Source organism: Tripterygium wilfordii, chromosome 22, assembly GCF_013401445.1.
Source record: "Tripterygium wilfordii isolate XIE 37 chromosome 22, ASM1340144v1, whole genome shotgun sequence".
Taxonomy (NCBI): domain Eukaryota; kingdom Viridiplantae; phylum Streptophyta; class Magnoliopsida; order Celastrales; family Celastraceae; genus Tripterygium; species Tripterygium wilfordii.
In genome coordinates this window covers 2652993-2678547 of record NC_052253.1, presented here as the reverse complement: position 1 = coordinate 2678547, position 25555 = coordinate 2652993, and the positions used below count along the sequence as shown (strand labels likewise).

The window sequence follows — 25555 nt, the reverse complement described above, 5'->3', positions numbered from 1 at the left end:
AAAATTCCATATACTTGTTAGTACAAGCAATGCTTTGCTTTTTGCATAGCTTTGGAGGGCAGAATAATCACAATATCTCTGGCAATGTTTGATATAAGATGCATTGTTTACAGCTATTGAACTTTGAGCTCCCTTTTAGGTAGTATGAGAAGCTGAACCATATAGTAGAATGGAGTCTGTGAAGTCACTTTGTTTCTTCTATGGGTGTTAGATTTCTCTAGAATTTCTCTTTTGAGGAGAAACAAATTCTCCTGCCTTTGGGTCAGATGATAATGGTGGGATCTGTGGAAAGTGGTTTGAGGGACCTCTCATGATTTTTGGAACTTTTGGTCAAAATTGTAAACGGTAAATATTAAGTTGATAATGGGTCCTTCAATGCCATGCGAATACAAAATGACCCATTTCGTCTGCTAAGTGGTTACTATTTGAGTATTAGCTTCGGTCTTCCATTGACAACAGATGACGAATTGGGTGAAGGTTGGATGTTTAGGGGGAAAGGAAATGAATTATTTTGTCGTGTACACAAGTGACCATCATGGCCATGTGCCAGTGTCATTAGTAACCACATGATACTGCTAAGATTAGTGTCATCATCTTTAAGCAAGCTTTCAAAAATCAAAGTGATGATGTATGAGTAGTTGGTAAGATGACAAATTTCATTTATCGAAAATTGCTACTTGGGTTTTTGCTCAATCCAATGTGTGCGAATGTCAATTTGTATTATTTTCCAGTACTGAGTCTCAACCCATGTCTCAACTAATCCATAAAAATCGCGGGAGTGTTTCATGAGACCTGAAATTTATCAATTAGTTGTCCGATGAAGAATTGGGTGGGTTCCACGTTATTGAAAAGAAAATGACGGAATGACCTATAAGTGTGTGTGATGCCCGTCTCTTTCAGGGTGTTTTGACAATAATATTGACGATGATGCTAATGCAACAGCCAACAGCTGTTTACACAAACATTGAGAGATGGAGAAAATTCTTTATCATACATTAATAGGCAGTTGGGGGAATAGTCTTATGATAATAATATAAATAGCTAAACAAGATTAGGTGGTCCCTAAAATATTATCAGTTCTAGTCTTGGGCTCTTGCATGCCAAGCTTCTCTTTTCTTTTTCTGCGGTGAACAAGTCGCCAACATGCAGAAATCAACTGTTGATAAAGCTAGCATAATTTAACTGAGAATTTATATATCTTATTGGTTCTGATATATCGTATCAACAAACGTATGACACATGTACTAAGATGATTGAATAATTTCTTGAATTTTTCATTTGAATTACACTATTAAAGCATAAAAAGAAGGTACGAACTTTTAATTAAGGCTTTTTTTATGCCAAAATCAATTATTTTCCAGAAGAAAAAAAAGAGAAGTTAAAAGCTTCTTTGGTTAGAAATAGAATAACTTTTTTCTGGAAAATATTTACAGCACGGCATATTATCTAAAGCAAATGTTCAGAGTCCTCACGCCCAGGTGTGGGGACATTTGCGAAGGAAAGTGTGAAGCCGTAGGGTATTATATCCCAGAGGCAAAATCTTTTCCCACTTGCTGCAAGCCATGTGGAAACCTAGAAGAAATTGCAATGAAAGATCAAACTGAACTATTTGCTACCAACGGTGAAGCTGCTTCTTGATGGATTTATAACATCATTTTTATGTAATAATCAAACTCACAAATCGTGAGGAAAATTGTTGATTTGTCCCTTCCTCCAAAACATCTTTGTTGTTCACCTTGCAAGCTACCCTTATTCGCATAACGCAGGATTTCTGAAAATAAAATAGGAAAAAATAAAAATAATGCATTACGATATGCAAAGTAGGTAAACAAAATCCGTGCACAAGGCTCCGCATTGAGCGGGATTGAGGATACTCCACCACATTTGAGATAAGAAGATGATTTCTTGATTTTCAAAGGCAATTCTACATAGATGCCAGTGTTCTTTTAGCACACCCTAAACCATGCCAGCCAATACAAGTAGCCTATATGGCAATGAAGCAGTTCCCACACACCTCCATTTCTTGGAGAAGAAATCTTTATACCATATATACCCTAAATCTCAATCCTTTATACCAAGACAGGATAATCCAAAACCTTGTTCAATAGCCACGGGCATAACCCATGAAATTGTTTCGGGAGCGAATGTTGTGATGATCGTATAAGGGATCTCCATAATTGACAGGCTTTATGATGACAACTCCACGCTTTCCATCCTGCTCCTGGACTGCACCGAATACAATCTCACTGGTTTTCTCGGAGCTCTGCTCATAGTAAGTATGTGGAGTAGATGATTGATACGTATGATGATGCTGATGTTTTTGCTGCTGCTGCTGAAAGTCACCGTCCCATCCACCATAAAAGGCTCGACTCTGCTTCAGTTGATGCATCTTTTCTGGATCCGTGGACATGAATGCATAAGTTTTCCTCAGAGTAGGAGTCCTGGTTTCAAGAGGAGGGGGCTCGTCCTCATTGGGTATTGTAAAGCTTTCTTGAGCAGGCCAAGAGGCTGAGTGCTTCTCCTGGAACTGGTGCTGGCTTTGGTATTGATAGCTGACTCGCTTCTTTCTGAAACCAGGGAATATGGCTCCAAGAATTTCAATACCAGATGTACCAGCATTGACAAAATGCTTCCCAAGGGATCCAAAGATCCCCTCTTCTTGCTTCTCCTGCTCATCTTCAGTTGGGATTAAAGGTGGCCTTATGGATTTCATAGGCTTCTGATACATACTTGGCATAGTGCTTGCTTTCATCACACCCTGATCCTACAAAAGAACAAGATGAACGTGAAAGAATGACACAGAAGGAATTGTTAGCCTAGTGGAGTGGTACCCGCTCCTAAGGATTCTAAATAGGTCGAAGGTTTGAATCCTCCTCTCGGTAAAAATAACCAATAAACAACATTATTTTTCAAAAAGAGGAAGAAGAAGAAAAATGACACAAGTTGTCATAAAAGATGGTGACACTTAGAAATTTGGTTGTTTTTCTTGAAAATTTCGGGAACTCCGATACTTTGCAGAATTTTGTGTTTCATCTCTGCCCAAAGGGGAGTCTTGAATACTTTAATAAAAAATGTCACTTATGCCAGCTTAATAGGTTAAGCCAAAATATATTTATCAACTCAAAAACATATGTTTCACATGTCTGTTATCTGTTACTAAAAGCATGAGATCATTAAGGCAAGCTTTCAAAGATCTACTATTACAAATGCTACACTATTGAGATGCTCAGATATCCAAGCATTTCATAATATGCAAGCATTTCATAAACAAATGCTAAAAGTACTTACATCATTGGAAGATACAGTTGTTTTAACTCCACGTTGCAACAATGCCAACATGTAACCAAAGAAGCCAGCCGCAGCAAGAACCACAATCCCTGCAATGATCAAGAAGCTTTACCCATAAATCCATCATATTGATAAACCATGAAGAGTCAATAGTCAGACGCATAGGTTTACCAAGAGGAAATCCACTTTCATATTGATATGCACAGTCATCAAAATGCAATTGGATCTCTCTAATAGCTTGGTTTCCTCTGTCTATGACAAGTAAGGAGCAACTGCTTCCAATGTAAACCACATCAAAATCATCAGAGAATTTGGCATCTTCACTAGGCCCATCAACATGGCCCCCTCCACGACCCCATTTCCCCCCAGCAATTGTTGTAACCCCTGCAAGGAAATTTTCAATGATAAATCCACAAACTTCCTGTTTAAAACTTCCACAAGAATTTTGCAACAATAACTATTAGGAGTTTAATCAAGTTGGAGTCCAACCATATGGCTGTTTGCGTTAGTTTGAGTTTCAGCTCAAGCTCAAATTTGAGCTCCAGCATACAAGAACCCTAAGAAATCATGATCAAATTTGGGTGAATCAATGCTTGCCAAGTTACCAAGCTGAGCTCAAACTCTCACTAATATATAGAAGTATATACACTCAATATATTAAAATTCTCATATTTACGTCCAACGCAATAAGTATATACATATAAAAAAGAATTTAGTGGCTTCTATTTTGCAAAACTCTATATCACTGCTAAGTCTCAAACAATATAATAATCAAAATCTTAGGAATAATTACATAAATATCTTTATAAAGTAGAATAACGAAAATTTTACGAGCTAAATAACAATTTAGTGAAGGAGACGGGCCTGCCAACCCTCAAGCTCAACTCATTTGACAAAGAAACGAGTTAAAACTAAGGCTTGAGCTTCAGCTGTCCACCTAAGTAAACAAGTCAAGAAAGCTCTTAAACAAGCCAAGCACAAATAGTCCATGAGCAGCTTTGTTCATCCACATGCCTAAGAACAATAACCATTACCATTGGTATTGTGCCTGTCTACCACAGGACCATGGTGTTGGGATTTTTATGCAATGCTTTAACATCCTAGAATATATGTTGATTCTTAAGATAACAAAAGTACAAAGTAGAGACTAAATTTTTCTTAAGATCCTTCCAAATTCAAAATGATGTCAAAACAGTCAAACACACATCTTAGACATACTCTAGTTAGTCATTTTGAATACATCACAGTATGTACTATTCCACACCGAATTAAGGGTGTGCAAAGGGGAAGAGGCAAAAAGAAAGGGGAAAAAATTCATACATTCAGCTGATTTGTTTAAAGAAAAATATACTTATTAAAAAAGGAATAATCAAACTGAACAGTGAAGACAGTATTTACCTGCATTACTTATCTTCCTGATTGCCATGTTCATTGTGTCAGCAATGTAAATATTTCCTCTGTCGTCCACTGTAAGCCCCTTTGGGTGGTTCATCCTTGCCTCTCTTAGCCTCCCATCCACATGTCCAGAGTACCCTTCAGCTGATCCAGCAACCAGCTTCGGTCTGTTATCTGCAGGTCTCCCATTAATCAATTTAGAATCACCAGAGATCAATTTCATGCACACAAAAACAATCATGCCATAAACATTATATGCAAATAAAATTTCACAATGAGACGCCTATCAGAGCTGATGTACATGAGCAATCGAGGAATAAATTTATAATGAACATAGGGCAGTAATGGTCACTGGAGTAGGGATAACAGTAACAATTCATCTTTTTGCTTGTGTTGTATACGTATGCACCTATACAAACATATATATGTCAAAAAAGACTCGTCTACTACATATCAAAAATGCTGAATTGGGTAGTTTTCCTTCTGTAGAAATCACTCTTTAGATTCCATCTTCTAACCATCATCTGAGTATAAGAGGAAAATGTTTTTTTAATAAAATTTTTTATTAAAGAAACGTTTGAATTGTACATCATTGCTACGCTATACTAGTACAAACGACAAAAGATTTAATCTGGGATACATTGAGAAAAAATTTCAAATAGCTGTATTACTTCATAGAGGATGAGTCACTTTCAAAGAAAAATGTTTTTTTTTTGTTCTACACAAGATAATAACGTAATCAACTTCTCCTAAAAAATAACTATGCAATCTAAGTTGGGATCATATTATCATGGAAACAACACCAGTATTACATCAGTTAAAATCCTAATCAGATCACATCCCAAATTTTGCAGAATGAAGCTCTGATACACTTGGGACAGGATACTAAACAAAGTAATTAGTTGGTAATGCCAACTCTATTATATTTATACACAAACATACAAATTGAGACAGGATACTAACCGAGTAGTATGGGAGATTTTGTAAAAATAGAACCATCAGCCAATGTGAAACCAATCTAGCGGATTTGGAGAGCTATAGGGAAAAAAAAAAAAAACACTTACACAGAGACAGAGAGGAAGATGTCCTGTACAGGTTACTGTTAGCAGAATCCAAAATCAGGAGCTCCCCATTAGGTAACACTTCAACGTAATAAGGTTCAATCCCAAGCTTGCTCCCATCAAACACAGTCTCCACAGTATACCCACTCTCAAACTTCATCAGTGGGCGACCAGAAATTGCTGCACAAAAAATCCCATTAACGTCCACCAAATCTTAACGCAAAAAAAGGGAGAAGAATAAAAAAGCAAGAAACCAAATGCGGGAAGCAGAATCTGAGATCTATACCTGTTTTGGTGGAGGCTTTCAGTGACAACAACCTCTTCGTGACCGTAGACACGGCATTTGAGACGAACCCATTAACGATCTCTGCAAGAAACAAAGAAATGTAGCTGCCTCATAGAAAGATCCGAGTTCCAAAAGCAAAACAAATCAAATGACAGAAATTCCACAAACTTACTTGCAGGTGAAGTGCTGGTAATAGCAGCAGAAGAGTCCCCTCCAAAAAGAAGCAACATCGCAAGACCCAGAAGCAGGAAATTCTTGCCCATAACGGCCATTACTTAAAACTCCAAAGAAAACCCTCCAAAGAACAGCCAGCCAGCTATGGAGATTGAAGAAGCTCTCAGCATTCCGCAGAAACCCTAGCTCATATCTGGGTTTGAAGTCAAAAAGCGAGCTCAAGTGAAGTGGGGTTACTCAGGAGTGCAGAGATTCTATCATCACTAGTTTTTAGTGTTTTTTTATTCTTTTTCCTTTTTGATTTCTCTCTTTTATTAATAACGTTTAAGGAGCTGCGTTATTCTCGACTGTAGAGAGAATGGGAACGGCGAAAGAGACAAGAGCAGACAAAAGAAAGAGAGAATCGTCACCGGGCCCCACACAACTGAATCATATAATTAATTTCACTAGATTAGTCATACGATCCAGAATTTCCTATCATTTTTCCCCCAAATCATATTAAATCATAATTTAAAATATGTTATTAAATATTTTGAGTGTTCATAATAATAAAATATTATAAATTTTGAAGAAAAAAAATCCGACACCAACTAAACACCTATTGATATCAACGAACACTGAAAGTACTACTACATCCCTCAAAAACTTTGTTGAATCACAAATAATAGTTATTAGAGCAGTAATCTTTTCAATAATAAAAGCTCAAGTTTTTTGTTTGAATGCTTTAAAGTTTTGGGGAAAGATGGTTGTTTAAAAGCTCAAACTAAAGATGCAATCTGGACCCAGGCTGGGCCTGATAAAGCCAATCTCAACCCCAAGAATATGTTTTCACTTGTCACTTGCCGTGCGGCCATGTGAAACAGCAGAAGAACCCTATCCCACTTTTACCTAATATCTGATTACCATCTTATTAATACATTATTTGCCAGAGATGAACAAAAAGTCGTTACAATTTACTTATTAAAAAACATTTTGTAACAAAGCAATATTTTCCCTAGCTATGGTTCTTTTGCTTCTATCTCTGGATATTTTGGGAGGAGGAACAAGATGGTCGGTCATGATGTAACTGCTTCCACTGTTTTTTCAGTGGTTTGTTTTTCACAATGGAAGAAAAAAAATAACCCTAAAATATGCTCACCGACCAGTCCTCTTTTTTGCCTTTTTCTGGGATTCTTCGTTCTTCACATTGTTTGTCATCTAAACAAGTTAAGAACTGATCATGTATTAAGAAAAGGAGAGTGTACCTATACAAGTTAATGGCACCTCCCAATCATTGAATAAAAGGCCACATATAAACTTCCAAATTCAGGCTCGCTGGCACGCACCACATAATATCAACAATTTATCAATGCCGCCATGTACAAAGAACAAGAATCGTCATCATGTCCACCAGAATCCTAGCAAACCCACCACAATTACTTCCAGTCAAGGTAATTGCTTCAGACATGAATCAGAATTGCACTGGCATGGTTCCATTATGCATCAGTCAAGTTATGATCGATGAACAAACTTAAATGGCACTCTCAAAGGAAACCTGTATCTGTGTAAGATGCTTGGGTTTTAGACTTGGAGCAGTTGCGAGGCCTTGAAGCAATTTTACAACATCACCAGTATCATCAAGATAATACTTGGCTTTGCTTGGCTTTCGCCCAACAGTGCAGGCAAAGATCTCTGGAGATTCTGGGAGGGATGGACTAGAGACTGTACTTAGTATTTTCTCAAACATGTCTTCGTCAGACCTATCATCACCAATGCACATCACAAAATCAGGCGGTCTCCCACTCTCAACCTTTCTCAAAAGAACTTTTTCAGCAACAAGTCCTTTGCTCACACCCTGCATATTTCAAGAAAAAATGAGAAAGTTGCTTCACTATCAATGCGGAACAGACCATGTATAGATATGCATATCTACCGCTTCAAAGAAAATATAACAGGAATATGAGAACGTGTACCTGTGGCTTAACTTCAACAATATCCTGACCCCTTTTAACAACTGCTGGTTCATTTGCAAGTACATTTTCAAGATGATCCAGCAACTCCTTTGCTTGGCAGGAACCAAAGTCAGGGTCGGCATCTTGATGATGCCATACCAAAGCACTCTCTTTAACCTCTATATTGGAGCCATCAGTTGCTTCTGTGTATGATCTCATCACAGGCTCCACAATCTCTTTCCAATCAAGATCAGCTGCCACAGAAATGGTCTCCCACTCTGAGCTTTTATCCCACCTGCAAGAACAAAGAAAGGCTTTAGTCTCTTCCAAAACATCCGAAATTACAAGATAAACAGACAGAAACATATTAATGATGTACCTAATGAAGTAACCATGCTCAGCTGCTATTCCTAGTGCCTCGCATGGGTCAAGCCATTCACTCAATGAACTTCTCCCTCTTCCGCTGACAATAAACACAGTGTTCTTTGGATCACTGCTCAAAGTTCTCAGAACAGAGATGACCTCAGGGCTGGGGGTTTTAATAATGGAAGTTTGGGGAACAAGAGTTCCATCATAGTCCAAAAAAATGGCTCTTCTATTGGTCCTTTTATACGCTGAAACAATATGGTCAACTGACAACCTCCTAAAACTGGGAGAAAGTGATACAACTCTGAACGCGAGGCCCCAACCGATACCCCAGCACCTTTTTCTATAATGATTTTGGCAGGCTCGCTCCAAATCCTGCATAAAGCTACGTGCCCAATAAGCCACATCATGAGTACTGACATAACGATAGTGTTTCTCATGCCGCAATTGCTTCTCCGAATCATTCATGGTGATCGCTGAACTTAAGGCATCAGCTACAGCATCAATGTCCCAAGGATTTACTCTAATTGCTCCACTTAAAGAGGGTGAGCAACCAATGAATTCAGAGACAACAAGCATGCTTGTGCGAGGAGCATCAGATTTAACACCCATAGCTTCATCCATTTGGGAAGTTCCCTGCCTGCAAACAACATACTTGTAAGGGACCAAGTTCATCCCATCCCTCACAGCATTCACGATGCAACATTCTGCTGCAGCATAATATGCACTCTTCTCATAACGAGGAACTGGACGATCAATAAGAACCACAGGCTCATAGTCTGGCGAACCGTAAGCCTCATTAATCCTTCTGGCAGTTGAATAAGTTTCATTCCTCGCTTCCTGGATATCTTTGCCCGAACCCCTTGCAGGGTTAACAATTTGAACAAGTACCACCTTTCCCTGAAATTTTGGATGCTGCTGCAGAAGATGCTCCATGGCCATAAGTTTCAGACTGATTCCTTTGAATATGTCCATGTCATCAATACCAAGAATTATCTTTTTCCCATTGAACTGATCTTTAATCTCCTTCACTTTTGCAGATGTAGAAGGAAGAGTCAGTACAGATTCAAGTCGGCCCATATGAATGCCTACAGGTAGAATTTTTATATAGACTGTGCGGCCGAAGTAATCAAGTCCTATGTGACCACGCTTCGATTCATAATCCAGGCCAAGCATTCTGCTGCAGCACGACAGGAAGTGTCGGGCATAATCAAATGTATGAAAACCAATAAGATCGCAATTCAGCAGTCCCCTCAAAAGTTCATCTCTAACAGGTAATGTTCGATATATTTCTGATGAAGGAAATGGACTGTGGAGGAAGAATCCAAGCTTAACACGATTATAACGTTTTCTCAAAAATGTTGGAAGAACCATTAGGTGATAATCCTGAACCCAAACACAATCATCCTCCGGGTTAATTACTTCCATGACTTTGTCAGAAAAAATTTTGTTTGCAGAAACATAAGCCCGCCAAAGAGAACGATCAAAGCGATCACCACGGTTAGAGCACATGGGGAGCATGTAGTGAAAGAGAGGCCATAGCTGTTGTTTACAAAACCCTTGGTAGAACTTCCTCTGCAAGTCCTGAGGTAAGAATGTAGGTACACAATTGAAATCCTCCAGCAATTGCCGGGCAACTACCTCCTGTTCACTAGCATCTACATCGGCCTTGAGAGACCCAACATAAATAAACTCTTTTTCAGAAGAAAAGCCATCCTTTAATTGTAATAAGAGAGAATCCTCATCCAGAGTGAAGCACCATTTGCCACTTTCTGAATCCTTTCTAGCATGCAGAGGTAACATATTAGCAACAATGATTTTCCTCTCACGGCCAATAGATGAAGAGACATCAGAATCACCATCGTTACTGCCATTATCATCCAAGTCAGATATAATTCCAGGCACAGTCATCACCCGTGGAAGAGCCCTTGGAGTTTGAGGCATATCCAACAGGTTACCAGAGGCCAAGTGTAGAAAGTTTGCACATGATCTTGATGCCATTAGAAAATAAATATTCTAGCAAGTCATACAGAAACACATAGACCAGCAAACCTACAAAAGAAAAATGAGGCCACATCATAAAAGTCCTTTCAAAGAATAACCACATTTCTCATTCAGACATAAATTATAATACATGTATCAGGTTGTAAGTTAGGTATTATAATTTCCTCCTTCAGCTGATTGGATATAAGAAGAACAAGATGTTATGCATTTACCATGATTTCCAAATTGTGAGCAACAGTGATGATTAACTTGTATAACTGTGCAGTAGTGGACATCAATTAAGGCGGCAGAAAAGGATACCAAAGCAATCAGATGGCCCAGCAATAGAGCAATGGTTATGAAGTCCACAAAGAGGGCATTTAGAGTGGTTGCTCGTCTCTTGAGCAGCAGAAATTTGCAAACCAGCATTATTAGTTGGGTTTGATACGAAAGTGGGATTCCATCATAATGTATAAAACTGAAAGTAAACTGGAAACTTTGCTTTCATTAGCAACTAAAAGGAGAGTCATATACAATCTACAAAAAAAACCTAAATCTGTATGATATCAATCACACACAACCACTTACCAAAAAAAGGAAACAAATACTTACTAAAAGAAATCACACAAAACCAAACATCTCGCTTGGAGGCAGTACATGCCATTCGTCAAATTGAAATTCCCAGCAAACCCAACTGAGTTAAGCTCTAAACACAGCCATGCCTTTAGAAAAACAGACTAGCTCAAAACCAAACAAGTCCAAATGGCATTAATCCCATGAGTATACTAGGGTATTGCAGAATAGGAAAAGCCTAACAAACTCCATATAATTACAAAACCACTACTATTGTAATATGTATTGCACTCGTTTTCATATATATATTTGAGTCGTAAAGAAAGGGAAATAGATTAATAAGACACCACGTAGGTACTGCCATACACAACCCAGATAGGCTTGGGTTGAAAGAAATGGGACAATGGTTGATTTCATAGATATTTCACATGAAAATGAAATTCGAAGGGTATAAAAAAAATAAAATAATTTCCAGGGAAAATTTTCAAGAAAAATGAGTGGCAATACCAACTGGAAAAACTCATCCACTTATCCAGAAACAGTTTGTCAAAGATGAATAAGTGGCAACTTATGCCATTCAACCATTGTTTGCTAGCGGACAGCGAATGGGTGTTTTTCACTTAATGTATATAAGTTCCGCTTCATCCTAAAACATCATTTGGGTCATCACAATTAGTCTTTTCTTTTTCACATTCTATTCGCACCCTGATTTAGCTTTCATGGTAAAACAACTTCCCTTGTATCTATATTTAGTCTCATAAGATATAAACAGTAGAGCTTAACTCCAGAATTAAAGAACCAACAAGCAAAGTCTTTAAATTACTTCAAACATCAATAAAAGACATTGATATACTGCACAAAACAACATAACTAGCAATGAAACGTACACACCGATAGTAAATCTAGACTCTAGAGCCTACACCTTAGCCCTGAAAACGTGTACGTAATTGCATACACAAAACTAACGGATTTACAAGTGTCTCTCCACTCCAAAATAAATCCAAACTGATTTCCAATCAACATATTTAAATAACAACAGTCATTTACTCCACTATGCCCAAAAAAAGGAAAAATAAGAACAAAAAATGCTTTAAAGAATAAAAAAACTAAATATCTCTATTAACGAGAATTCGTCTCTATGCTATGCAACAGTTGCATCGCAAGGAAGCAACCGAAACACAACGATATTCCTTTCATTTCCCTCGTTTAATCAACAATCAGAAAACGTAACCGAGTTAACAGCGGATCAACGAAAGAACGAAAAACTTCCAACGTTCAAAAGTTCAAAAGATTTACCAGAAACGGTAACAATCAGGCTTAGAAGAAGCTCGTCCGTCACGAATCCGGCGTGCTCCGATGATCAGGTCGGACGGAAAGTCTAGAGAGATAGAGATGGAGGCTGTGTCGGATTTTCAATTAAGAGGAAATGAAATAAAGAATAAAGGATGAAAGAAACAAATATTTTTCAAATCTACAAAAAGACGAGTAGTAGTACATTTATCTTTTATTTGGATAGACACGATTTTTTTAACTGCAGTTAGATTCTAACCCCACCCCATGGTTTTGGTTTTTGGATCACGTTTCTTGTTTTCAACACTGAACTCCGTTAACTGAATTGACCAAAACACCCTTTGACGGCATTTCCTCATAATGTTATTTAATTTATTTTCCATATATGTATTCAAATTTAAGTATCATCTTCTTCTTTTTTTGTAAGGCAAATATTATCTTATTAATATCTTTGTGATATTTCTTAATTATAAAAACTTATACCTTATCTATATAATTGAGAAAAAAAAGAGACAATTAAAATACCTAAAAATTTATAAAGAACAAAGGTCTATGATTATTCTTGATAAAAGAAAAAAAACCAAATATCATTTAAATTGACTTGTAATGGCCTATGGAATATAAATTAAATTAAGGATAAATTACCAAGAATGTGATGGAGTTAGGTGAGGTCAATTGCGTAAATTATGTATTGTTTGATTATGGGGAATGGGATAATTCTTGTTGTAGGGGTAGTTTGGTTAGCCTAATTAACACCTATTAATTTGTTTAATTAGGTGGTCATAGTTTGGTTAGCCTAATTAACACCTATTAATTTATTTAATTAGGTGGTCAAAGAACACTACGATCCAAATAAATAATATTATCCTCTACCTAGTATATATGATCACCTTTATGCACTATAACGCTCGCACATTTGTTCATTTCTTTAATCGACAAACTAAGGTAAGATGTACATAATCAAGGATTAGTCTCCCTAATTCATAGTTTATTGCAACTCGTTTGGATTAATAAAAAAAAATATTTGATGCACTGATTACAAAAGAAAAGTAAGGAATCCGCCTAAAGGAAACCAAATGCAACGTTGTCGTTTCATCAGTACATGCAGTGACAAATGGTCAAATACGCAAATAAAACATAAACTTGTGAAGAGAAAACCTTTGTTTGACCTTTTTGCCATTGGACATGATAACTTTGTTAATGATGTAAAAGGATAAGGATGTAAATAAATTGTAAAGAGTGGGTAAAAACGAGAGCGAGTAGCCAATTAGTTGTTGCCACCGATAAGTGGATGAGATGAGCTGTACCTTATAAATGACAGGCCAGCTAACACAAAGGTCAGGGATTGCGTTTGGTTCCCGAGAAAATCTTTTTTTTAAATATAAACAAAGACGGAAAATAAAAATTAAGAGTGGCGGCAGGTCCCGCTGTGATGTTATTTTTTACTTTCGAGTCAGCGAGTCAATAGGCATCCGCCACATGTAACTCTCAAGTCAATTTAAAACTTTTTGCCGATGATAAAGAAAAATCTGGTCGGCAAGGAATTTTCCTCCCAAAAAAGACGACGACTGTTCCTTATCTTAACTTTCAAGTTTCAACATCTCTCATTCCATTCTCCTCGTCCACGAGGGCCGCCACCAACTTGTGTGGGACCCGGACTCCCTCCCTTGCACATGCCCTCCACGTCTGGGAAAAAAATAAAAATAAATGTGGGGCCCGGTTTATCCGATTACTGCTTGACTCGTGGGTAAAGCATAGTTTTTAAACCGGATCGGTGCGTCCAAACCCGCGAATCAACAATCTTTACGGTTTTTTATTGAAAAAAGATCGTTTGTGCATTAACTCATATCAAACCATGAGTTAACTCAAAAAACCGTACAAACCGTGACTCAACGAGTTAAAAGAAAACTCGCATGTACTGTAAAATGACTTAAAAACAAATAATATTTTATTTTTGTTAATGAATTTTGAGGCCAAATATGTAATTTACCTTCATTGTTGATTGTTTATTTGCAACTTTGTATTTGGAATTTGGATTTTATGTTTGGTTTATGAATTGTTTATTTGATTTGCTCATTGTTATAGAATTTAGTAAATTTTTGTAGAAAAATTAAGGTTGAAGTTATATAGTATATAACTATTAAACTATAAACATTTATTATTTATTAAAAATTAAGGTTCAACCTCCTTCAAACGGTTTAACCTCGAAATTCTTGACCCTTCAATTTTGACAGTTCGATAGTCGGATATGGTTTAAAAACTATGGGAGAAAGTGGTCCCCGCCAATGGAACATTCGGACCGCATATATTGGCCGCACCGATTTTTTTAAAAAAATAAATTTATTTTTGAAGGGCTTTAAGGTAAATATTCACTGGTTGAATGTTGGTCGACTAGTGGACTAGTCCCTAATTTTTGGAGAGGAAACTTTGACGTTGGACGAGTTTTAGACGGAAGAAATTGGTTTGTCGTCTTGTCGGGTATTTAAAAGAGAGTTTCGATTGAACAATCTTTGCTGAATTTTCGCAATATAGTTTGGTTGGAGAAGTCTTCTTCTATCTAATTCTCTCAGTGTGTGGTATTGACATGGTTGTGAAAAAATCCGCAAAAAGTTTATCCCAACTTAAAAGCATTCAACTACTGAATTGAAACGCGATCAATCTTTCGATGACTGTAAAAGTAATATTAACCCGAACTTTTGCTTCACATGTATTATACAAAAGAAAAAAAAAAAAAAAAAAAAACATGATACAGAAATTGTATAACCAAAACTGTTTAAACATGGTAAGCCATCCCCACTTCCAGTGTGGATGCATGAGGCACACTCAGGGCATATGTTGCTGCTCTACTGTTTCTCCTCAAGAATTCATATCCGTAACTTATTACAAACTTCTTAATCATGCTAGACCCTTGCTTTGCTCTCATGTATGAGTGCCCTAGTATGTAAGCAATCCCGGCTTCCCTAGCTTCCACAAGTTCCCGCAACTCTTCCTGTGCTACCCTGTCGATCTTTGGGCTATCTGGTAAGATAAATCTCACCTTTTTTCTTTGTTGGATAGAGGGCGGTGATCGAATCTCCACCAGCTCCGACGTGCCCACCGACTCTATTTTGTCGGTGTTTTCCTCGCTCATTTGAATTCCGTCTGTGTGAGTGGAACATGTCCCGACCACTGTCAATTTGTCTTCTTCCTTTACCAAATCATGATTTGCACCGCTGCAGTGGATGCTCCCCGAGCGGATGAACTCAGCTATGCTGCACACGAGGTCTTTCTCAAACTCCATGTCATCCATGTGAACATCGCGATATCCATATCGTACGATGCACCTATAGAGTCGATACTCTCTGGGGCCAATATGTCCGATTAGGAAACGTTCATCAGGTCTAACATGTGGAACTGGGACGGACTTGATGCAGAGGAAGACCAGGACCTGATGGAATGCTGGAAGATTTGTGACAAAGTGAGAGAAGATGGCTGGGATTCCAGACACAAGCTCAGTGTGCACAAGACCGATGCCTGGGACTCGTACGATACCAAGACTTGGACCCAAGCTAAGCAGCCATTGGAGGGACACCTTGTTCTGGACATCAAATTCGTACTTTTTAAGTGTTCCATAGTGCCAGACGCACATGATGATTAGGAAGATGAATGCAAGGGCAATCGGTACCCAGGCCCCTTCAAGAAACTTTATAAGAGAAGCCGAGAAGTAGAGAGCCTCAATTGTACCAAAAAAGAACACAAAGCATAAAGCAAGGAAGACACTCTTGTGCCAGCATAGGACAATAACCAAAGACATCAAGCACGTGGTGACCAGCATAACTGTAATAACTGCCAAACCTGTTTCACAATGAGCAAAAAATTAAGAATAAAGGTATTTTTGAATGCAGCAAAGGACTTCTTAGAGCTTAGAGATGGGTGCACCAACGGGGTAGGGGAACGAGATTAAAAGCGCAACTATTTTATTTCTATCAACCATCAGCTGCTATTTTCAGAAACAGATATTTGTGGCAGTGCTTATAAGAAATCTCACAACTACTGAAATTTTGACACCTTCGAAATCATGACAAATTTATACCGAATTAGGAGTTTCTTTCTATCAAGGAACAGGTTGCTGTTATTCTGAATACTTTCAATCTCTCTCTATCTCAAATACTTATTTGGAGGAAACCTCATTGTTAAGCTTACAGTTATCTTTTTGCTGGACTTAATAGACGCATCATGCATTCACATTTCTTCTCTAGCAAAAGCCAGTTTAAGAGGGAAAGTTTAAGCAAGCCAGATCAAGTATAAGGGCATGCACATCATGACTCAGAAAACATGCTGCGTGAACAATTACCACCTATATGATTACTTCGAAAACTTGATAGCATCTCTTTTTCTTGCTAACCCTAACAAACAAGGAAAACTTCTGCATTATGGCCAACCTGGAGACGTTGACCTTTATGCAATAGGCAGACCTTCTACATACTTGAGTGATGTCTGATATATTGATCTGAGCATCAACTTCACATGGTTAAACTTATTTCCAAAGGATCTCCCAAAGATTATCACCTTATTCGATCTGGATTTATGACAAATTTTCAGCTACGGAAATAGCCTACTGTTGCCAATTGCCATACAGAAGTAGGTCCAGAGCGATTTTACATCTGTTGTGGGTACTTTCATGGTTCTCACAAAAGAAAAATGTATGAGGATTGGACTGAAGCGCAAGATACCTCTTAATAAGACACTCCACCTCACAACGACACTTGCCTACTTTATCAAGCCACAAGCACAAGAAGCGAGTGAAATATACATCGCACCCCATTAGAATGGTAAATATTGCGAAAGATAAAAGATACATTGAGTGAAGTTATCATATTAATTTTTATACCTGAGGCATTACCCAAGCGCTTTGTGTCTCTAAAACCAATTGTCACAGCCAAGCACAACACCATCAAGATCCAGTTAATATCTGGGATATAGATCTGACCATGGATTCTGGATGATGTGTGGACTATTGTAACTTTTGGGAAGCAACCCAGTGCAGAGCATTGTTTGATGATAGAAAAGGTTCCGGTAATGATGGCTTGGCTTCCCACAACTGCAGCAAGGATGGCTATGACCAGAACAGGCCATCTTAATTTTTCTGGAAGAATAACGTGGCACATCTTCAATCAGTTAAAAGCTGCTAATAGTCAATGATATAACCTCCACAAATAAAACTTTAAAGGTACCTACCTGGTACAGATACATAGAATCCAATTCGGTAATCGCCATCAACAATATGATGCCGAGACAGATAAGCAGCTTGCCCCATGTAGGCAAGAATTAAGGACGGGTAAACCAAAGATGTGAATGCTATCTGCATAAATGTTAATGCCCATCAGAAAAAGCTATCATTTTCTAATCAAAATATTAGCTTCAGTATTTTACATTTAAAACTAGAGTAACTGTTATTCTCTCTGGCCCAACCTTTGCCATTGCAATGTAAGAAAGATCATAATAAAGATTCAAGAACCCCACTACCATAAACTTAACAATCAAAAAACATTGTAAAAAATGTCGAGTATGCTTTAAGCAAAGACGTTCTTTTAGCAAAATGATCGTTCTTTAAGTCAAAAAATTGAATCTTTTTTTTTTTAAAGAACTTGGAATGTCTTGAGCCAACATTGAACACAATCTCTGCAGAGGAAAACCCGGATACTAGCAGTTAGGCGCAAACCACTCATCATTTTAAATCGAAGATTGCATCAGCTGAGAATCAAACCAAAAGTCTCCAAGTTCAAAGAAATTAACTCCTTCCAACAGCAGAAGAAAATACTCCCGAGAATGGTCAAATAAACAGAGTAGCAACCAGCAAACACTAAAGAGCTAGGTTGACATAGTCAAACATATTATTTTCATGGAGTGATTTGTAGAACTTAAGAAATAAAATGCCAAGCAAAGTGCATGATAGTAGCTAAACATAAATCAATTGCTTCAACCATTGCAGGTAAAAGAATGAAAACTGCTTTAGTGAACCAGAAAAACATTTGGTAACCAAATGGAAATGTTTATAAAAAAGTCCCGATGGGATAGCCTTTCTTCGCAAAAAATATATACAATTCAACGATTGACAAAAACTGAAGAAAGGAAAAGGTAAGGGGGAAAAAAAGACATGTTATCTTTACACTGAAATCAGCTTCATTCAAAAAGTTTAATCATGTCAGTTAATATGTTCAGCAGGAATCTTAATGCTGAGAAAGTTTTTGGGACATGTGAATGAACTCGAGTGCACATGTGCCATGTTGAGATATCGGTGCCGCACTACAACGAGTTTTGAAAATTCAAATAAGATCTACTAAAAAGAGGAGAGAGACTGAGAGGGAAATGGATGCAAAAGATAAGAGAGGGAAGGATCATAACAGGGAAGAGTGTAACTTTAATAGGAATGAATAGCATAGGAGGTGATGACCAGGAAGTTGAAAGCATGGTTTTAAATTTTTGTTTCCAACAACAGACAGTAAATATAAGTAGGATGCATCTATCACTGCTTCTATTACTCCAGTATCCACATGTACAAGCTTCACAACACCTTAGTTCGCTCAATTTAGAAACAATGAACCGAGTAGGTGGCACACACATGGAATCCACGTTCCTCAATTTAGAAACACAAGAAAACCTTTGTAGGTTTATTGGTCAACAATATAACAGGCACACCAGAGAGAACCACTAGGTAAAGTGCTGAAGCTCCTCACCATCACGCCTAATACCAGACAGGAATTTGAATTCTCCTCCTCACTAGACAGTCAAGACTTCCACACTCACCTATTTTAGGGAAGAAACTTCAACTTGAGTATACAAGATATACCTTGATTGATAATTGTGAAAAGTGGCCAAGATCGGCAAACATAGCTTCTGAACCTGGAATAATTAATCGTTTATGAGTGACATACAAAATAACATACTTGTTGATTAAAGGATGAAAAATCAAATGTACTATCTATGTACCTGTTATACACAGTAAAATTCCACCCAACGACATCCAACCTCCTCTCTGTGTTTTCCTCAGAAATTTGTAAATGTAATATGGAGATAGGGCTTGATAAACGTGAGGGTTCCAGTGCACAATATTATATAAACCAATGGCACTGATGCACAAAAGCCATAGTACGACTACTGGGGCAAACAAAAATCCAACCCTGTGGGTCCCATAATGTTGAAGGGCAAACAAGCCAATCAAAATGATGCATGAAACAGGAACTTCAATGTCTGCAAAATTACCAAGTTTCAAGAGGCCATAAAGCTAAGAGCACAACATTTACAGTAGCAAAAGAAGAAACTCTCAAACAATTCAATTTACTAATGCAAGTAAAAAGTCGTACGTAAAATCTGGACAAGAAAGCAATCAATAATAGAGAACAACTAAAAGAGCGGCACCAATGTTGGAATTTTCCTAGTCCTGCATCCAGCTCACCCAACAGAAAACAATGCCCCCTCCAAGCCGCCTACGGGCCACTTATCTAAAATTGAAAGTGAACCATACAAGTGAAAAAAGGCTAGATAAGAAAAAGCTCAAAGTTTCGACTCTTAGAAGTTTTTATATGTAAGGTTAGTTTCTAACATTAGGAACTTTAGGAATCTGCCAAATCCATATTTTTCTGCTCTGAAACCGCTAGGTGGACATGAGGACCTATAATAGTCAAAGCACTTTGCCATTGCTTTAATTTAAACATGAAGCCAAGGTTGAGATATATATGCAAGGGCCTGTGAGGGCAGATTCTGAAAATTACGTAAACCCAGGCACGCCAGTTTAACACTTCAACTCCAACTTCAGTTGGCAGGTCAAAAGATGAGCTCCAGAATGTAGTGCTTAGTTACGAGGTAATTGGTGCAATGACTACTGGGATATATACATAACTAACCTCCCAAAAATCTCATGAAAAATAGAAGTTACGGAAAGAATATGACAAATTAAGATGTTGGAGCTGGCACGGGTAAAGTTCTGGAAAGCCAAATCAACAGTTCAGGCTAAAAACTGGGTGTTTCTCAAAACTAGGTCAAACACTCAAAATTGATGTGGTTTGACCTTGTAGGGCTAGAATTCCAACTAGTACATGAGCAACAGAGCAAGTCCTGAATGTAATAAAGCTCAAATTGAACTTTTTAAACAATCAATGATTATAACTTATAACACTAATAATTTTGAAGGCATTAACAAACTACAAGGATAAAAGTATTTTAAATAGAAACCAGGACAAAGCAGAAGACCTTACATTTGTGATGATCTTTTGCCATTGAAAGCTCAACCCCCGAAACCGCAGAGAAAACTGCAGAAACCATCCCATTGATCAATGAATCTGAGTTGCAACCGGAATTACTAGAATCGCATAAATTAACACACACAAAAAAAAGTTTCTTTTTTAATAATAAAGAAATCGGAAAAGAAAACAGAGCCAAAACAAAACAAAGAAATCATAATTACCAGAAATAGCCGGTGTTAGGACACCATCGCCAATCACCATGCAAGTTCCAATCAAAGCCAACAGAAGCAAAATTTTCTGCAATACCTTATGCCTCTCCAGAGAAGATTTCAACTTTGATGAATAATTCGATTTTGGGTCCGGACTGATCCTATCCTTTTTGAACTCGTATAGTTCCTCATCTGCTATCTGACAACTGGGCAGTGAGTTGACTCGGGCGTGGCGACACAGCAACGAATACAGAGCAAAAGTCCCTCCTTCGCCATTATCGTCAGCTCTGAGAACTATAAACACGTATTTGAGCAAAGGAACCAAAGTGAGAGTCCAGAAAACGCATGACAAAACTCCATATATCTCTTCATTTGTCTCCGAATGTATAATATCGTCAGCAAATGTGTTCTTGTACACATATAAGGGTGAAGTGCTCAAATCTCCATAGACAACGCCTAGACTTTGATAGGCCAACGTTAACACTGTCCTCCACGATTCCTTCTGCAACAAAAATAACAAACTGATTAAAGACCGGCAACGAATCAACCATTGCTGCATATTTAAGCAAATTATATTCAAGATTATTAGCACACAAAAAAGGCAAAAAAATTTGACTGAAAAGCTGAGATGGGTTTTTGTTTATAAGAACAAATTAGTGCATATTCAGGAGGAAAAAAAATAGAAATCAACTCCTTTTACATTAAACTCGTCAATGGATGCATAGTGTTGAACAAACCCATTTACCTTAGCTTTGTTTTGATAAAACCCAGTTTCTGGATCCATGATGCCTGACCTCAGAAGTTCAAAGTTTCCATTTTTGCTGCAAAATAATGTTATTCAACAAATACCCATTCTCCTAAAGCCCCATCCAGCCGCCCCCAAAGAAAACTGACTAGACTGACACGCAGAAACCCACGAAGATCACCGATTTCTTTATTCAATAGAGTACTAATTTATTGAGTAGCGAATACATCAGCAGTTGAACCACCACAGATTCAATGGTCACAATCCGAGAAGTAAACAATAACACGAAAACAAAAGTAATGAGTTGCTGAAACTCGGAACCAAAAGACAGCACAAAAATTTTAAAAAAATAAAGAACAAATTGCGTGAGGGGTTTATAGAGAACCAGAGCAAGCACATAGAGAGGAAGATCTCGTTTGTTGTGTAGTTGGTGAGTGGATGTTTGGGTCTTTGTTTGTATTAAGTATTCAATTCTCCAGTCTCCCCTTGGGTCGGAGCGAAGGAGGTGAAGTGACAACGTGGTGGACGCTTCAGCAGCCAAATTGGGAATGCTCACTCTCTCTCTTGCTTTGCCCAGTTTATTCGGTTTGTAAAACGAGTGGGTCAAAATGTAACTGAAATAGTATACATCCACAAACACATAAAATATTAAGATTTTGTTTAATTGATTGATAAATTTCGGATCACATAAAAATCCTATAACTTTTATAAATCAATTAAGACATGGGTCGAAACTCAGTGCGATAATACAACGCAGAGTGTCATTCACAAATGCTGGGTTAAGCAATCGCTCATCTCGTAAATTGCGATAACAAAAATATTCATCTGACTTGAACTCACGACATCTCACTTGCACTTATCGTGATGAATTCACCATTAAAATATAAAGATTCAGGTTCAGCTACGCTAACGCTAATTCCTTGCATAAACGTCAAACCAAAAATGCACAAACAAACAAAAAAATTCCAAAAATTGTTTTTGATTGTGTTGGCAAATAAATAATTTTGAAAGGGAAAAGCCAAATCCATGATTAGACAGCTGTCGGTTCTTAATAAAGTGATAATCAAACAAATATAAGAGAGCTTTCAGATTGATTAATTTTCAAACTACAATGTTTTTGACTCAATTTTATGTACGGCATGTGGTGTGGCTTGAGAGTCCAAAAACTATACCTTTCTTTTGATAGTCGAGAAAAATACACTATAAATTTATATTTTAAACATTCGATATGAATTCAAATAATTAAACTAAACTCATTCCGGTAGGCCAAAAAAATAATCGCCTATATTTTTTTCTTATTTTCCAACTATTCAGTCAAAATATTAACTATTTTTTAAAAAGAAAATACCTTAAACTTATTTATAGTCTCTTAGTTTTATGGTGGGATCTAACTTATATCAAAACAGTCGATGTAGGGGAAGATTTCACAGCACCAAAGCCAAAAAAAATTAAATTAAAATTGATTGATTGATAGTAACTTTATTCTTCTTCTTTCGTTTTCCAGACAAATCTAAATATAATTGAAGAACTATAGTGTATTTTTCAAAGTAGGACTGGTCAGATTGTTCAGTAAGTATTAAGACAAGTTGTTTGAAACTTCAGTCTCCATCATATATGTTTACACCACAAATTAAATCACTTTCATTACAGGACACTATATGCATGGAAAAAATTCATGTACTCCTATTCAATGTTATGTACACGTAAATGGCGAATCGCGGAACCTACGGGTACAACACAAACATTGGATAGAGCATATGACACTTCGACGCTCGAGTCAGTTATACACAATAGTAACTCAAGAGTATTGCATTCTAATTGTAATTGGGATTCTAGCGAGCTCCCCATCATATTTGTGAGCTAGATCATTGATCATTGAAATTCTTGCGAGATCACTTGGTCTTTGGGATTATTGCAACAAATGTTGAGTGTTCCATTTTTGCATTATAGCTACTACGTCCTATAGCATTGTTTTTTTATATTTTTATAAAAAAAAAAGTTACCATAATTACGTTCCTATTTCCTGATAAAAAGAATTATTTTACTTGTTAAAAGCCAATATAATAATAACCAAAAAAATTGAGCATAAAAATATAAGAAAAAATTACTGCAAAATAAATAAATAAATATATGCGTAAGAATCTTTTATATCTATCTGAATTATAATAAAAATCATCTTCTCTGCAATAATGGACTTATGGGCCATGCATTTTGAGCTCTTTGACCAAAATAAGGCCAAAATGATAAGTAAAATAAATTAGCAACCAAATACGAAAGTCATTGTTTGGTGGTGACTCATAAAATTAAAACCCATATATTATATGTACATTAAATATGTCACTTATTGGACACGTGTCGAAAATTGGTGGGCTAGGAGACAATTTTTTTTTATATTTGTAATTTACATTACCCTGAACAATTTCAAGGAAAAAAAAAGTGTTATCAACTTGTTACATTCTCCTGAATTTTGTATATGTTGTTAATTATTAGCCTTTTCACTTTTTAAATTTGATGGTTAAATCCTCTCAGTATATCGAAATTTCTCTTAGGTCTTATTTTTCAATTTTGACAATAATTGCTAATAGACCCCTTTAATTTTTCAAATTTGATAGTCGAACTCTCTAAATAAATGTGAAAATGTGCATATCGCGTGCTTTGTTCGTTAGTTAATTAACTTGTATATTGACGATACTTTTTTTTTTTTAATTACAGGGAAAGGCAAACTCGAGATATTTATGAGATACCATACACATGAGTGTCATCTGAGTTATTTATGATTCTCAATATATTGACGATAGTTAGTTAATGAGGAATTTGTTGATTTGTTTGGAAAATTTAACCGTTAAATTTGAAAGCTAAATGGGTCAACTGGCAAAGTCGTTAAACTCCAGGGATGTCACTACATTTTACTTTATTTTCTTTTAATAAGATGTTGTCAAAGTGGGATAGGGGTGAAGAACTTCATAATATTTACTCTTTGAACATTCGATATGGATCTAAACTCGAGTCGTCATTGTCCGTGAGCACAGAAGTTACTTACCTGACAACATAATAAATTAGGTCAAAGCTCAATCCATGCGACAAAAGTATTGTTATCAGTGAAAATCGAACTCGAGACCTTCCTAATCCATATAGGTTGGCCGCACTCAACTTAAATATGTAACAAATCACAAAAAACTGCTAATGTGGTATTGAAGTTGGGTCCATTTGCTAGAATAATTCATCCTAATGCACCCAGAGGTTCCTCAATCATATGATTAGTTGGGGTATAGTTTACTTCTTTATATTTCATATGCATGGTCTAAAAAGTTAGGTAAATAATCTCTAATTAATCAAGAATTAATGGTGGTTCAAGGATCGACATATTGTGTACATACATACACTCCTACATATTCCTCAGGTAGCATGTCGCAGTCTAAACACTCTTTTTATCAAATCTTAATTTATTAACCTACTTCACCTAATTTAGTAGGTGATCCAGCACTATTGATTATTTGCAGTTTATGTATTATTACATCTTAATATGAATCTTATATAATCTATATATATAGTTATTCTACATTAAGGACGTTCTTATTTGAGTGTGCATAAGGAAAATTGTTTGTTTCATGCAGATCTAAACTCGGGCGGCCAATCCAGTCCACCCCATGTTGACAACAGGCAAAATCGGGTAGAAGCCCGTGTGGAGAAAAAGAGACCGAAACTCACAAAGGATAGTTAAGTCCACAAAACCTTCAATGAGCCTTTGACCCATGCAAGAAAATGACGTTGAAATTACTGGGTATGAGAGTTAAACTTGCCACCTCCCACATTTGCAAGAAGTTGTCACATACAACTTCTTTGTTTGAACGATTTAAAACCCTAAAATCTAAATTCCTAAACTATAAAAGCTAAACTTTAAACCTAAAACCCTAATACATGTTCTAATTAATTGAGGAAAATCCCACGATGGCACAACCCAGAGCCAGCCTCCCCACCATCTCAGCCCTTTGGACTGTGGCAGTTCCCAGCCTATCCACATGGAAAAGGCTG

General features: G+C 37.0%; 3 protein-coding genes across 5 annotated transcripts; all 3 read right to left on the bottom strand.

Annotated features, from left to right (window-relative positions):
• Positions 1–1883: 1883 nt before the first annotated feature.
• On the bottom strand, positions 1884–6499 carry LOC119992271. 2 transcript variants are annotated; one of them, XM_038838971.1, is made up of 7 exons: positions 6203–6499; positions 6031–6111; positions 5748–5924; positions 4687–4857; positions 3460–3672; positions 3289–3377; positions 1884–2758 (listed from the first exon to the last, which is right to left on the bottom strand). In XM_038838971.1, exons 1-7 carry the CDS (start codon positions 6300–6302, stop codon positions 2102–2104), a joined length of 1488 nt encoding a protein of 495 aa, XP_038694899.1. In that variant the 5' UTR covers positions 6303–6499; the 3' UTR covers positions 1884–2101. The 2 variants fall into 2 exon arrangements, with proteins under 2 accessions (XP_038694899.1, XP_038694898.1); XM_038838970.1 differs by having other exon boundaries at positions 1884–2764; positions 6203–6496.
• A 911-nt stretch (positions 6500–7410) lies between these two features.
• On the bottom strand, positions 7411–12523 carry LOC119992269 (probable alpha,alpha-trehalose-phosphate synthase [UDP-forming] 9). 2 transcript variants are annotated; one of them, XM_038838969.1, is made up of 5 exons: positions 12354–12523; positions 10718–10973; positions 8515–10553; positions 8157–8430; positions 7411–8038 (listed from the first exon to the last, which is right to left on the bottom strand). In XM_038838969.1, exons 3-5 carry the CDS (start codon positions 10500–10502, stop codon positions 7715–7717), a joined length of 2586 nt encoding a protein of 861 aa, XP_038694897.1. In that variant the 5' UTR covers positions 10503–10553; positions 10718–10973; positions 12354–12523; the 3' UTR covers positions 7411–7714. The 2 variants fall into 2 exon arrangements, with proteins under 2 accessions (XP_038694897.1, XP_038694896.1); XM_038838968.1 differs by lacking the exon at positions 10718–10973 and having other exon boundaries at positions 12354–12522.
• Positions 12524–15081: 2558 nt separating this feature from the next.
• Positions 15082–22100, bottom strand: LOC119991617 (potassium transporter 6-like). The gene is made up of 8 exons (XM_038837979.1): positions 21524–22100; positions 20791–21280; positions 20582–20635; positions 19317–19577; positions 19177–19229; positions 17565–17688; positions 17218–17472; positions 15082–16181 (listed from the first exon to the last, which is right to left on the bottom strand). Exons 1-8 carry the CDS (start codon positions 21560–21562, stop codon positions 15121–15123), a joined length of 2337 nt encoding a protein of 778 aa, XP_038693907.1. The 5' UTR covers positions 21563–22100; the 3' UTR covers positions 15082–15120.
• Between the last annotated feature and the right edge of the window lie 3455 nt (positions 22101–25555).

Coding starts and splice junctions, on each gene's coding strand:
- LOC119992271 (XM_038838970.1), bottom strand. CDS start 6,302: ATGGCCGTTATGGGCAAGAATTTCCTGCTTCTGGGTCTTGCGATGTTG. Junction 6,112..6,202: donor TACCAGCACTTCACCTGCAA/GTAAGTTTGTGG, acceptor TGTTTCTTGCAG/AGATCGTTAATGGGTTCGTC. Junction 3,378..3,459: donor TGAAAGTGGATTTCCTCTTG/GTAAACCTATGC, acceptor TGATCATTGCAG/GGATTGTGGTTCTTGCTGCG.
- LOC119992269 (XM_038838969.1), bottom strand. CDS start 10,502: ATGGCATCAAGATCATGTGCAAACTTTCTACACTTGGCCTCTGGTAAC. Junction 8,431..8,514: donor GAGCATGGTTACTTCATTAG/GTACATCATTAA, acceptor TTGTTCTTGCAG/GTGGGATAAAAGCTCAGAGT. Junction 8,039..8,156: donor TTGTTGAAGTTAAGCCACAG/GTACACGTTCTC, acceptor TGAAATATGCAG/GGTGTGAGCAAAGGACTTGT.
- LOC119991617 (XM_038837979.1), bottom strand. CDS start 21,562: ATGGATCCAGAAACTGGGTTTTATCAAAACAAAGCTAAG. Junction 20,636..20,790: donor CCTAACACCGGCTATTTCTG/GTAATTATGATT, acceptor TGGTTTCTGCAG/TTTTCTCTGCGGTTTCGGGG. Junction 19,230..19,316: donor AATTTTACTGTGTATAACAG/GTACATAGATAG, acceptor TAATTATTCCAG/GTTCAGAAGCTATGTTTGCC.